Below are 15639 nucleotides of genomic sequence, written 5' to 3'. Positions count from 1 at the left end.
GTCGCTGTAGATGGTTGCCTCTCTGACTGCAATTAGTGGAGTACTGCAAGTATCGGCGATAGGTCCACTGATGTGGATAATAATGTGCTAAACCAAATTACACCAAAATTGGTGGTGTAGTGGACAGTGAAGAAGGGTATCAAACAAAGCTCATAGATGGGTTCGGACCAGCTGGTGAAATGGGCTGAAAAACTACAGATGGAATTTAATACAGACAAGTGAGAGGTGTTGCACTTTGGGAGGACCAGCCATAGTAGGTGAGTGGTAGGGCAGAGGAATCTGGGAATACAGATTCACAATTCTTTGGAAATTGTGTCACAGGCAGATAGTATCATAAAAAAAGTGTTTTTGGCACATTGGCCTTCATAAATCAATGCACTGACTACAGGAGTTGGGATGTCATGTTGAAATTGGATAAGACATTGTTGAGTCTTAATTTGGAGTACTGTATCCATAGATAATATGGACCATTCCTTAGAGTACTGCATAGAGATCTGGCTGCATTGTAGTTGCACCAGAGTGAAGAGGAAGCTTCTGTGGATAATGCTGGAACTGAAAAATATTAATTTTGATGATGTGTATCCTCCTCTATTAATATTAAACATTACTTTTAATGTTTCAGGGATAAATGAGGGGGAGCTTCTTCACTCAGACGGTAGTGAGAGTGTAGAATGAGCTGCCAGGTGCAAGTGGTGGATATGGAGTACATTTCAGTATTTGAAAGAAATTTGGATACAGTACATAAATGGGAGGGGTATGAAAGGCTATGGTCCAGGTACAAGTTGATGGGACTAGGCAAATTAATGGTTTGGCATGGACGAGATGGGCTGAAGGGTCTGTTTCTGGGATGTAGTGTTCTATGACTCTAAAAGATATAAACCAGAAACTACAGAAGTCCAGAGATTTAGGCATCTCTTAAGGAGAGGTGCTTACAATGCCACTGAAAATGATCTAAAGTGCTTGTAGAATGTACTCAATACACTGATTCTCTTGTACTGATTTCTGTAAGTCATCTTACAGTTACATTAACCCTGATTCCAAAACCTTCTAATTAGTCTTTGCCAAAAATATTTTAAGGAAGGAGAACCACATATCAACTAGGATGAGAAATTTGGATCCTACAAGTTAAACTGGAAGAAAATATTACAGAAATTAGGGTTGTACTTTCTTGAACTGACCAGTTTAAGTTGTGATTTGATTGAACTTCAAAGTGTCAAGAAGAATTGCAAGTTTATAGGGAATCCAACTCTGCTGGTTGGGAATTGAGGATATAGGAATATAATCTAAAATTCATAACTTTATCTTCCACGACTTTCATTAACAATTGGTTAGAATTGGTTCATTTCTACCAACATCAATTAATAAGAATATCATCACAGATGTAACTGAATGGGGATAACCAGCTCAAAGGATGAAAGAATTTTCTTTGGAGTTCCTATAGACATTGCTTATGGTCAGAAATTGCTAAACAGGCCAATGGAAAACAAGATACTGTTCATCAGGATGCTAAAATGGGGTATGAGTGTGCAAGAGAGCACAACTCAGGATTTGCCCCTGCAAACTAAACAAGCACAAAGCACAAAACTGGGACAACAGATTACATGATTGGTACATTAAAAAGTGCAATAAATGCATAAACCTAATCACAATCCTTCACTTTGCCTACTATACTAATTCTCTATCCCCTTGCTACTTTAACACTTTCCCCATCATCTTATATTTCCAAAAAGCCCAATAAAAGTGAACATCAATGCCTTAATGTACCAACAAGCATATTGCATCTTTCATTGCCCTGGATTCAACAATCAGAATTGTTTGCCATACCTGGCATCCCTGAACATTCAGCAATTTCAGAGCAAAACCACCGTTCCAAATTTAGTTCTGTAAAGTAGCTGCTGGTAATACTTTTTGCATGACTTCTGCTTTGTGGTTTCCTTACCCCAAATATACCATCCTTACCCTATATGACTTGCATGCAAATGCAAGTATAAGGCAATGTGTCAAAACCCTCACTCATTTTTATAGGTGCACCGTAGAAAGCATTCTTCTAGGGTGCATCACAACCTGGTATGGAAGTTGTTGTGTCCAAAACCAGAAGAAGCTGCAGAAGATCGTGAACATAGCCCAGCACATCACACAAACCAATCTTCCATCCTTGGACTCACTTTACACCACACGCTGTCGGAGCAGTGCTGCCAGGATAATCAAGGACACGACCCACCCAGCCAACACACTTTTTGTCCCTCTTCCCTCCGGGAGAAGGTAAAGGAGCTTGAAGATTCGTACGGCTAGATTTGGGAACAGCTTCTTTCCAACTTTGATATGACTGCTGAATGGATCCTGACCCGGATCTGGGCCGTACCATCCAAATATCCAGACCTGACTTGCACTACCTTACTTTCCCTTTTCTATTTTCTAATTATTCAGATTCAGTTTATTGTCATTTAGAAACCACAAATGCAATGCAGTTAAAAAATGAGACAACGTTCTTCCAGAATGATATCACAAAATGCATATGACAAAACAGACTACACCAGAAAATCCACATAACATTTGGCAATCCCCAATCCAGAGTCCAGAGGGGCTGATGTGTATTAATATCGCGCTACCATCTTAGCGCGTTCCCCGGAAAGGAGCTCCAAAGCCACCAGACAAAACAAGACCAAAAACTAAAGCTACAAGACCTGCACAAAACCACATAGTTACAACAGTGCAAACAATAGCATAATTGATTAAAAAAAAAGACCATGGGCACAGTAAAAATAGTCCAAAGATGTTAAAAGACTAAGTTCGAAAGAAACCATCACACAGTTTTCACAAGTCCTCAGGGTCCTGACTGACTCATCATCCCATGCCGGCAGCAGAAGGGAATGCCCCCGCTATGGACTTCCACGGCACCGCCCACCGTCCACCGCTGACGCAGCATACAATGAAAGCTCCGTCGAACCCAGCCTCGCAGACGCAGCATACAGTGAAAGCGACCTGACCGCAGCGGATTCCGAGTCCGTCGAGCCTCCGACCATCCCCTCTGGCACAGCTTCTCCGAGCACCATCCTCTGCCAAGCATATTAAGATGCTCCCACCAACGGCCACCGGCAACACAACCCCGAGGACTAGGGGCCTGTTCTTCCCAGCAGAGACCCAGACCTCACAGCAGCAGCAGCAACGAAGAAGATCTTCCTGGAGATTTCCAGATGTTCCTCTGTGCTCCCACGTCCGTTTTCAATCGATTATGATTGCGCATGGCACCCCGCTTCACAAATAACAGATAATCAGCTCCGGAGTGGCCGCTGCAAGCTGCGTCGCGCCGCCATCTTGGATCAACCAAGTTTATGATTTATAATTTAAATTTTTATTATATTTACTTGTATATAAGCGCAGAATCAAATATCGCTGTGATGATTGTACGCTCTAGTATCAATTGTTTGGTGACAATAAATTAAAACCAAAGCCTCTCTGAATGGCCTTCCAGACCACCAATTACATCAAATGGATATACAACTGTTACTTACTTCAGTATCAAATATAAGCTCAATCAATCTTGCAAAGCCTTCTTTACAAACTTTCAACATTCTATAAACTGATAAAATAACAGTCTGACACATACTCAGAAACCTAACATTTTGCCAAAATCTCATGACTCATCAAAATTTTTGCTTACATTCTGTCTCACCACTGGGGCAAGTCAGCAACAATGTTCGCCACAGTGTACAGACAGGAGCAAGTCAAGATGAACTCTAGAATTTATGATGTCTCAAGTGATTCCTTCTTATTACCTACTGGCTTTAATCACTTGAATGGTGGCGAAACACTTCAAAATTACTTCCTAGTGATATCCTTCAGCTACTGAATCAGTAGGCTCCCTAGAAGTAAAACCGACTGTAGCATAAGCACAGGATATACACACATAGCTATACTAAGATAAGAAATGCCTACCATTCCATGCCCAGACCACATTTTGTTAAATTGTATCATTTGGCTATCCTTCTAACTCCACACAGGCACAGACTGAAGAGCAAAGCTCCAGAGATTAGGTGGTCATGGGAGGTAAAGAAACGGCTACTGGATTGTCTCCAGTCAGCGGTCTGGGCTGTGTTCAAGGACTCATCTAGGGATCTGAATGAATACACCACAGGTGGCATAGACATTATTAAAACAGTTGTAGATGAATGTGTCCCCACAAAACCATTCAGAGTCTTCCCCAACCAGAAGCCCTGGATGAACTATGAGATCCACAATCTGCTGAGGGCCAGATCAGTGGCATTGAAGTTTGGTGACCAAGAAAATTATAATAGGTCCAGCTCCGATCTCAGAAAAACCAATTCCAGACTCAACTTGAATCAATGAAGGGTGCTCAACAGTTGTGGCAAGGCTTAAACACTGTCAACTCTTATAAAGTTTAATCAAACAACATAGGTGACAAAAGGGTTTCGCTTCCAGATCAGCTCACTACCTTCTATGCTTGCATTGACTGTCAAAACGCGGTGGAACTTTACTAACTACCTTAACTCCGATGATCCTAAGATTTGAGTCTCCGAAAGCCTTCAGGAAAAGCATCCTGCCCAGATGGAGTACCTGGCCAAGTACTAAAAACCTGTGCTGATCAAATGGCTGGAGAGTTCACTGAGATCTTTAACGTCTCACTTCAGCAATCTGAGTTACTCACCTGCTTCAAGCACAGGCTTCAATTATACTGGTGCCCAAGAAGAACATGGTAGCCTCAATGATTATCATCTAGTAGCACTTACATCCACAACGATTAAGTGTTTAGAGAAGCTGGTATGAAACATAGCAACTTCTGCCTGAGGAGCTACTTAGATGTGCTACCGAATCAACAGGTCAATGGCAGATACCATTGCATTGGCTCTTCTTTCAACCCTGAAACATCTAAACAGCAAAGATGTCAACTACAACTCAACATTCAATACCATCATCCCCTCAAAGCTCACCAATAAGCTCCAAGGTCTTGTCCTAAATACCTTCTTGTGGAAATGTATCTTCGATTTCCTCACTTGTAGACCCCAGTGATTTCAGATTAGCAACATCTCCACAATCTCAATCAGCACAGAAACACCACAAAGGCTACCCAGCCGGTATATAAAGTGTTGTTCCTCCAACCTGAGTGTGGCTTCATCTTGATAGTAGAGGAGGCCATGGATAGACATAACAGAATGGGAATGGGACGTGGAAAACAACACCTTATATACCGGCTGGGTAGCCTCCAACCTGATGGCATGAACATTGATTTCTCTAACTTCCGTTAATGCCCCTCCTCCCGTTCTTACCCCATCCCTGACATATTTAGTTGTTTGCTTTTTTTCTCTCTCTCTGCCCATCACTCTGCCTGTTCTCCATCTCCCTCTGGTGTTCCCCCCCACTTTCTTTCTCCTGAGGCCTCCCATCCCATGATCCTTTCCCTTCTTCAGCTCTGTATCACTTTCACCAATCACCTTTCCAGCTCTTAGCTTCATCCCATCCCCTCCGGTCTTCTCCTATCATTTCGCATTTCTCCCTCCCCCCACTACTTTCAAATCTCTTAGTATCTTTCCCTTCAGTTAGTCCTGACAAAGGGTCTCAGCCCGAAACGTCAACAGTGCTTCTCCCTATAGATGCTGCCTGGCCTGCTATGTTCCACCAGCATTTTGTGTGTGTTGTTTGGATTTCCAGCATCTGCAGATTTCCTCGTGAAAGATCTTGTTATGTTGTTTTTGGTGTTTTGTTGCTGTTGGTCTGTGGTTGCTTATGTTGTTCTGCTGAACATTGTGGGCATGCTATGTTGGCACACCTCCAGCACATCCTTAGGTAATGTTGGCTATTAAAGCAAATGATGCATTTCACTATGTCTCAATATATGTGATAACGAAATTGATCTAATCAAAACTAAAAATATTATAACTACCTCGCTCCAGTTGTATAAGACGTGCTTTAGTAAGGAATATATTAATTTCCAGTATTTTAGTTTGTAAACTAAAATCAGAGATTCTCCCAACTCTGGGTTCACTGTCCAAAGCTCTTTCTGACAATATTTTGAATGTAACCTCATGAAAAAGGGCAAATTAGATAGATAGATACTTTATTCATCCCCATGGGGAAATTCAACTTTTTTCCAATATCCCATACACTTGTTGTAGCAAAACTAATTACATACAATACTTAACTCAGTAAAAAAATATGATATGCATCTAAATCACCATCTCAAAAAGCATTAATAATAGCTTTTAAAAAGTTCTTAAGTCCTGCGGTAGAATTGTAAAGCCTAATGGCATTGGGGAGTATTGACCTCTTCATCCTGTCTGAGGAGCATTGCATCGATAGTAACCTGTCACTGAAACTGCTTCTCTGTCTCTGGATGGTGCTATGTAGAGGATGTTCAGAGTTATCCATAATTGACCGTAGCCTACTCAGCGCCCTTCGCTCAGCTACCGATGTTAAACTCTCCAGTACTTTGCCCACGACAGAGCCCGCCTTCCTTACCAGCTTATTAAGACGTGAGGCGTCCCTCTTCTTAATGCTTCCTCCCCAACACGCCACCACAAAGAAGAGGGCGCTCTCCACAACTGACCTATAGAACATCTTTAGCATCTCACTACAGACATTGAATGACGCCAACCTTCTTAGGAAGTACATTCGACTCTGTGCCTTCCTGCACAAGGCATCTGTGTTGGCAGTCCAGTCAAGCTTCTCGTCTAACTGTACTCCCAGATACTTGTAGGTCTTAACCTGCTCCACACATTCTCCATTAATGATCACTGGCTCCATATGAGGCTAGATCTCCTAAAGTCCACCACCATCTCCTTGGTCTTGGTGATATTGAGACGCAGATTTGGGTCAAATTAGACTTTAACCAAACTGTGGAAAAGGTAGCAGAATTGGGAGAGACACAAGCATGTCCACAATTATTTTCATGTTTATTCCACAAGTAGGACTTCAAAGCGCAGGAAAACCTATTCTTTTACAAACATTCCTACCTTTTGAAATAGCATCCGATGCTTAACTTACAAAGATTACAGAGGATATGAATTTATATTTAATGAATTTGAATGTTTACCTAAATGTAGCAAAGAAATTGATTACTACTGACCATTTACTCCCATAATACCCTTTCTCAATCAGTTATCAGCAACTTAAGTTGTGTCATTCTACAACTTTTTTTACATTTCAGTGGTCAATTGCATCATTCCTATTTTCAGGGTGCAACATCACAGGTTACTATGACTTCAGCAAAAGAAATACAACTATTCAAGGTCACTCACCAGCACCTTCACAAGCACAATTATGGATGGGCATTAAGTGCTGGCCTTGCCAATGATGCCCAAATAGTGAAAAACAAAACTGAAAACAAGTTTAAGGTATTCTTTAATTTGTCCTTACAAATCCTCATCTGCTCAAGCACGTCTCTTGATGAAGACCATAAGATACAGGAGCTGAATTAGGCCATCTGGCCCGTGAAGTCTGTTCCACCATTTCATCATGGCTGATCCATTTTCTCTCTCAGCACCAATCTCCTGCCTTCTCCCCATATCCCTTCATGTGCTGACTAATCAAGAATCTATCAACCTCTGCTTTAAATATTCCCAATGATTTGGCCGTCACAGCCGCCTGTGGCAATGAATTCCACGAATTCACTACTCTCTGGCTGAAATTCGTCCTCATCTCCATTCTAAAAGAATGCCTCTAGTCTGAGGCTATGTCCTCTGGTCATAAGACCCCCCATCATAGGAAACTTCCTTTCACATCTGCTCTGCCGAGGCCTTTCAGGATTCAATAGACATCAATGAGGTCACCCCTTATTCTTCTGGATTCCAGTAAGTGTAGGCCCAGAGCAATCAAATGCTGCTCACATGATAAGCCTTTCAATCCCAGAATCATTTTTGTGAACCTCCTTTGAACCCTCTCTAATGTCAGCACATCATTTCTTAGATAAGGGGCTCAATAATGCTCACAATAGTTCAGTGCTTTATAAAGTCTCAACATTACATCTTTGTTTTTATGTTCCATTCCTCTTGAAATGAATGTTAACATCGTATTTGCCTTTCTCACTACCGACTCAACCTGCAAATTAACCCTTATTGAATCCTTCTCAAGTCCTTTTCCACCTCACATTTTTGAATTTTCTCTCCATTTAGAAAATATTCAACCATTTCTTCTACCAAAGTGCATGACCATACACTTCCCGACAATGTATTCCATCTGCCATTTATTTGCTCATTCTCCTAATCTATCCAAGTCCTTCTACAGCCTCTCTACTTCCTCAAAAATAACTGCCCCTCCACCTATCTTCATGTTGTCTACAAAAGCAAGCAGAGCCAGCATAGAATGCTGTGGAACATCACAAGTCACCGTCAGCCAAACAGAAAAGGCTCCGTTTATTCCTACTCTGTCTCCTGCTAATCCTGCTGGTATGCTTTCTGTAATACCATGGGCTCTTAATTTGTTAAGCAGCCTCTTGTGTGGCACCTTGTCAAAGGCCTTCTAAAAATCGAAGTACACAACACCCACCAATTTACATTGGTCTATTCTGCTTGTTTCGAATGCTGTTCATAGACTTCAGTTCAGCATTCAACACAATCATTCCTCAGCACCTGATTGGAAAACTGAAACTGCTGGGCCTGAACACCTCCCTCTACAACTGGATTCTAGACTTCCTGACTGGGAGACCTCAGTCAGTCTGGATCGGGAGCAGCATCTCCAACACCATCACACTGAGCACGGGGGCTCCCCAGGGCTGTGTGCTCAGTCCACTGCTGTTCACTCTGCTGACCCACGACTGTGCAGCAATACACATCATCAAGTTCACCGATGACATGACCGTGGTGGGACTCATCAGCAAGAACGATGAGTCAGCATACAGAGAGGAGGTGCAGCAGCTAGCAGACTGGTGCAAAACCAACAACCTGTCTCTGAATGTGAATAAAACAAAAAAAGATGGTTGTTGACTTTATGAGGGCATGGAGCGACCACTCCCTGCTGAACATCAACTGCTCCTCGGTAGAGATCGTTAAGAGCACCAAATTTCTAGGTGTTCACCTGGCAGAGAATCTCACCTGGTCCCTCAACACCAGCTCCATAACAAAGAAAGCCCAGCAGCGTTTCTACTTACTGCGAAGGCTGAGGAAAGTCCACCCCCCATCCTCATCACATTCTACAAAGGTTGTATTGAGAGCATTCTGAGCAACTGCATCACTGCCTGGTTCAGGAAGTGCACCGTCTCAGATCGCAAGACCATGCAGCAGAAAGTGAGGTCAGCTGAGAAGATCATCAGGGTCTCTCTTCCCACCATTACAGACATTTACATCACACACTGCAACCACAAAGCTAACAGCATTGTGATGTACCCCACGCACCCCTCACATAAACTCTTCTCCCTCCTACCATCCGGCAAAAGGTACCGAAGCATTTGGGCTTTCACAACCAGACTGTGCAAGTTTCTTCCCCCAAGCCATCAGACTCCTCAAGTACTCGTGGTCTAGACTGACATTGTAATGTGTCCTCTACTGTGCCTATTGTCTTGTTTATTAATTATTGTACTCCCCTGCACTGTTTTGTGCATTTTATGTAGCCCTGTGCAGGTCTGTATTCTAGTGCAGTTTTTATGTTGTTTTACTTAGTCTAGTGTAGACTTGCGCTGCCTCACATAGTCTAGTGTAGTTTTGTGTTGTTTCATGTAGCATCAGGGTCCTGGAGGAACATTGTTTCGTTTTTACTGTGTACTGTACCAGCAGTTTATGGTCAATATAACAATAAAGCAACATGAACTCCAACAGATTTGTCAGGTAAGATTTTCCCCTTAAGAAAACCATGCTGACTATGCAATCCCAAACAAGAGAAAATCTGCAAATGCTGGAAATCCAAGTAACACACTATGGCTTATTTTATCATGTCCATATATGTCAAACTCAAGGCCCACGGGCCAAATCCGGCCCGCGGTGGAATTATCTTTGGCCCGCGAGATAATATCTAATTACTATTAAAGCTGGCCCCAGTAATCGAAGCGCCTATGGCGTATGATATGACTAATGCTGAATTTATTCAGGTACCAGGTTTTCAGGGTTTTTAGTGTTTATTCGGCAGTCTTCTTCATAAGAAACGGAATTTGTAAAGTGAAACACTTTGTAGTTATAGCAGAGACTGAGACACATGAGAGCAGGCTGAAAAAACGGAGGCAACGAAAGCTGCGTTCACACGCGTCCGACTGATCCAGCCCGCATGAAGCTGCATTCTGCTCAATCCAGCCCGTGACCTAAAATGAGTTTGACACCCCTGATTGTAGCCCAAAAACACATCCTTAACAACTGACCCTAACATCTTCCCTAGCACTGAGATCCGACTAACTGCCCTATAATTTCATTGCTTTTTCTGCCTCCCTCCCTTCTTGGAGTGCAGTGAGATTTGCAATGTTGCATTCGATCGGAACCACGCCAGAATCAATTGATTTTTGAAAGATCATTACTAATGCCCCCACAGTCTTCAGCTACCTCTTTCAGAACCTGGTGGTAAATAACACCTGGTCCAGGTGACTTAACTACCTTCAGACCTTTCAGTTTCCCAAGGATCTTCCTCCAAGTAATGGCAACTTCACACTTCTGTCCTCTGACACTCTCAAACTTCCAGTATACTGCCAGTGTCCTCCACAGTGAAAACTGATACAAAATTCTTATTCAGTTCCTCGCCATTTTCTTGTCCTCCATTACTGCAACATTTTCCAGTGGTTTGATATCTACTCTCACCTCTCTTTTACACTTTATGTATCTGAAGAAACTTCTGGTATCCTCTTTAGTCTTATTGGTTTACTTATCTTCATATTCCATCTTTTCCTTTATAACTTTTTTTAGTTGCCTTTTGTTGGGTTTAAAAGCCTCCTAATCTTTTAATTTACCACTAATTTTTGCTTTATTATACATGCTCTCCTTAGCTTTATGTTGGCTTTGACTTCTTGTTAGCCATGGTTGTGTCATTTTGCCTTTGGGATACTCCTTCCTCTTTGGGATATGTATATCCTGCACCTTCCATATTGCTTCCGGTGTTCTTCTCCAATCAATTCCAGTCAACTCCTTTCTCATGCCTTTAATTCCTTTTACTCCACTGTAATACCGATACTCCTGGCTTTAGCTTCTTCTCAAATTACAGGGCAAATTCTATCATATTATGACCACTTGCCCTGAAGGGTTCTTTTACCTTAAGTTCTCTTTATCAATTCAGGTTCACTGTATTATCCTCAATCCAGAAATGCTGATTCCCCAGCTGCTCTAAAAAGCTATCTCATAGGCATTCACGAAAATCCTCTTCTTGGGATCCAGCACCAACCTGATTTTCCCAATCTACCTGCATATTGAAATTCCCTATAACTATGGTAGCATTATCCTTTAGCCATGCATTTTCAACATCCCACTGTAATCTGTAGGTCACATCCTTCACTACTGTTTGGGGGTCTGTATACAACTCCCATCAGGGTCTTTTTAACCTTGCAGTTCCTTAGTTTTACCCATGATTCAACACCTTCCGACCTTTTGTCACCTCTTTTTAATTATTTGATTTCATTTTTTTTAACCAAAGCCACCCCACCCCATCTGCCTACCTGTCTGTCCTTTCAATACAACATGTATCCTTGGATATTAAGCTCCCAGCTATAACGTTCTTTCAGCCACGATTCAGTGATGACCATAACTTCATACATGCCAATCTTTAACAGTGCGCATTCAAATACAATTCCTGCAGTCCTATAATCACCCTTTGATTTTGTCTGTCTTTTACACTGCAACTCATCTTGTTGACTGCAATTTTGCCCTATCAACAGCCTCTCCTTGCTAGCAGTCTCAGTACATATTGCCTCTGTTGTAAACCAACCATCCTATCCTCAGCACTATCACTCTAGTTCCCGTCCCCTTGCCAAATTAGTATAAACCCTCACAAACAGCGTTAGCTAACCTGTTTACAGGGCTATTAGCCCGCTGAGTTCAGGTGTAACTTGTCCCTTTTGTACAGGTCATATCTTCCCCAGAAGAGATCCCAATGATCCATAAATCTGAACCCCTGCCCCCGCACCAGTTCCTCTGCCATGCATTCATCTGCCAAATCATCCAATTCTTGACCTCACTGGCACATGCCAATCCAGAGATTGGCATCATGGAGGTCCTGTTTTTCAGCTTTCTACCTAACTCCCTAAAATCTCTCTTCAGGACCTCCTCATCTTGTCACACATTGGTGCCAATATGTACTAAAACTTCTGGCTGCTCACCTTCCCCTTTAGAATGCCATGGACCTGATCCAAGACACATCTGACCCTGGCACCTGGGAAGCAACATGCCATTTGGGTTTCTCTATCGTGCCCACAAAATCTTGTCTCTGTTCCTCTGATAATGGAATATCACCACTGCACTCCCATTCATCTCTCTTCTCTTCTGAGCCACAGCACCAGACTCAGTTCCAAAGACCCTCCACTAGTAAGCCATCCTCCTCAACAGTATCCAAAGTAGTACACTTATTGAGGGGAATAGCAATAGGGTACTCTACACTGGCTGCCCAATCCCTTCCTTCTCCTGACAATCACCTAGTTACCTACCTCCTGCAATCTAGGGGTGACTACCTCCCTGTAGCTCCTATCTATCACCTCATTTGTCCACGAGCTGAAGATCATTGAACTGCAGCTCCATTTCCTTAATATGTTCTCCAAGAAGCTGCAGCTTGGTGCACCTGGTGCAGATGTGGTTTTCTGGGAGGCTGAAGGTCTCTCAGAATTCCCACATCTCACACAAAAAAAAACACTGCCCCTGGAGCATTCTTACTGCACTGTGCCCATACAGACAAGGAATGAAAATTAAGAAAAAAAGAAACTTACCAGATACTTATCAAGCCTGATGAGCCAAATCCACTCTAAACACTGGCCCACTCACAATAATGGTCACTCTGCTTGCACTTCTCTTTATTTTCATTCCCCCTTTCTGATGAATCTTGCTCAGTGATTGGTTGCAGTCCAACTCCAAAAAAGGCGAAGTTCTGCCTTTTCACTTAGGTTCACACTCAGGATTAAAAAGGTAGCTCTTTTTCTCATACCCCTGCTCAATGATTGATTTCAGTCCAATTCCTTGGCTATTCTGTGGCTATTCCATTTACATGATGCATGTTTTTAAACTGAAGTGTCCTCTGCCATCTCAAATGCTGCTCAACTTGCGTAGTTCATCGCAGATTGCTTGTTGCTCCAGGTTTCAGCTTCTGCAGTATCTTGCTTCTCCACTATGCTTCCTTCGTCCCCCCCATCACTTCTACAGCCAGTCCAAATTATGTATTTTTTAAAAATAATACTAAGCCACCTCATCTAAATCTACATTCCCCCCCTCCCCCTTAAAAAAAGTGCATGGGCTTTTTACACAAACTGCTGGCAATCTATCCCAGAAGACATCCTGTTCAATAAATGGACCTTGGAAATTATGATTTGGCATGAATTCAGCTTCCAAATCTTTCACTGCAACAGCATAATAAAGTTGTATCATCAACAATAACCAATAATTAATTATTACTATATGTTCTTAAATTGCATACTCAATTGTGCATTCATGGATAATGTTTATATCTGATGGTATCCCAAGTTCAAATTTGTTTGGATACAGATAATTCATTAGATCCAAATATTGATTTCATTCATGTGATTACTGGAATCTTGATCTATTTAAATGATATTGTGTGCTAAAGGCTAAACTGCAGTCAAAATCAATGTACAAAGTTAGTTGAAATCTCCATCAGCAAATCCAACAAAGACAAAAGGGGTAGAAAACTACAGATAAACAACATTGAGAGAGCTGTGAATAAATACATGGGAACATTGAAACTAACATTCCCCCTTTGCTAACTTAACTAACTGAAATAAAGTTTCCTGTCAGTTGAAGTCATCGTTACCTTTTGCAATAAGTAAAATGAACCACAACAAGAATAAGAGAATAAAAAAAATTAGCAAATGCAAGTTGAAATTCTGTAAACAAAAAGTGACTAATTATTTAATTCAGACAGAAACAATGTTCATATTAATTCCAACAACTATGTTGGATGATGAGAGGCATTGATCATGTGGATAGTCAGAGGCTTTTTCCCAGGGCTGAAATGGCTAGCATGAGAGGGCAGAGTTTTAAGGTGCTTGGAAGTAGGAACAGAGGAGATGTCAGGGGTGAGTGCGCAGAATGGGCTGCTAGTGACGGATGTAGAAGCGGATACAATAGGGTCTTTTAAGAGACTCCTAGACAAGTACATGGAGCTCAAAAAATAGAGAGCAAAGGGTAACCCTAAGTAATTTCTCAGGTAAGGACATGTTCGGCACAGCTTTGTGGGTCGAAGGGCCTGTATTGTGCTGTAGGTTTTTTTATGTTCTATTTCTCTAACTATTTCTCTTGGTCAGATGCACAATATAGGCCAACCTCGCACATCAGCAATAAACAGGAATGGAATCTTAAGTTTGAAAACTGGTAGCAGTGCCACTCATTACAACAATTAAAACAATTCTTGGGAGAAAATAGATACTTTAACTCAAATCTTTTAAAGCTACACCTTTAAATGTGCAGCTACTTCATATTGACGGCAATTCATACTTTATTGTGAAAACAAGATTCAAACTGACTGAAGTTATATTCAAGGATTAAAACTTACTTTCTCCCAAACACACCAATGTCTTCAGAAAAAAGAGCAATAAACTGTGCCAAAATCTCAAGAAATAATTCCCAGAACAATATTTTTGGCTGAAGTATTTTCTGCCTGATTTACAAGAAAGCCACAATGAAAATTGATGAATTAACCACCTAATTACACATATTACCCTAATTTCTCTATTTGTACTCACCTCATGTTTTCCAAGACAGGCCCTACAATAGAAGATACCGAATTTTATTAAAGATTATAATAGCCAGAAATACAAAGATTTTGCTAAATGTTATATTTTTGAGTTATATGAAATCAATCCTAATGTTCATTTCATAAATGTTCCTCTGTTTACTTAGAGGCATTCAGAAATAACTTGAATATAGAGAAAAAGAAAACAATTTAGTTATTTGCTTTCCCCCACTATTTTCATACAATCTCTGAAAAGGACAAAGAGAGCTTTACACAACATACTGACCAATGTAGAACTTCATAAAAGGTGACCTTACTTTGTCCAAACTAATCCTTCTGAAAATTGTGCTTTTCTACCTGTGCTGTTAAATTACTTTTGAAAGCTATGTACCATACACCTGCAATATTTTCAGTGCTAACATCTGTCCTGCTGAAGGACAGGACAGGACAGGACATCAGTCCTGTTGAAGGGTCTTGGCCTGAAAGGTCAACTGTACTCTTTTCAATAGATGCTGCCTGGCCTGCCAAGTTCCTCCAGCATTTTGTGTGCGTTGTTTGTCCATAGCAGGTTCTCCGAAACTTACCCCTTCACTTAATATAATAAAAATGGAGGTAGCTCAAAACCCCTAAATAAAAGGAAACATGGGGAGCTACTGAATATAATTATCACTAAAATCTAAACAATGTAGCCACCATAGATTAATAATCTTTGAATACTTGAGGGCAAATACATGGCAACTCCAGAATTAAGCTCTCTATGCCAGATTAGGTTTAATATTTAAGAATTTAATCAGTTGCCACCCATCATAAAGTGTTAAATTTTAACCT

At 41.4% G+C, this 15639-nt stretch overlaps 1 protein-coding gene across 1 annotated transcript in view; it reads right to left on the bottom strand.

Moving 5' to 3' along the window:
- Positions 1-15639, bottom strand: part of nfxl1 (nuclear transcription factor, X-box binding-like 1) — a 103472-nt gene that overhangs the window by 48070 nt on the left and 39763 nt on the right. The window contains exon 15 of the mRNA XM_073064711.1: positions 14822-14843. Coding sequence (XP_072920812.1) covers positions 14822-14843 — 22 coding nt within the window. The remainder of the gene's footprint in view (positions 1-14821; positions 14844-15639) is intronic.

The sequence above is a fragment of the Hemitrygon akajei genome, chromosome 13, assembly GCF_048418815.1.
Source record: "Hemitrygon akajei chromosome 13, sHemAka1.3, whole genome shotgun sequence".
Taxonomy (NCBI): Eukaryota; Metazoa; Chordata; class Chondrichthyes; order Myliobatiformes; family Dasyatidae; genus Hemitrygon; species Hemitrygon akajei.
This window is presented reverse-complemented; position numbering and strand designations above follow the sequence as displayed.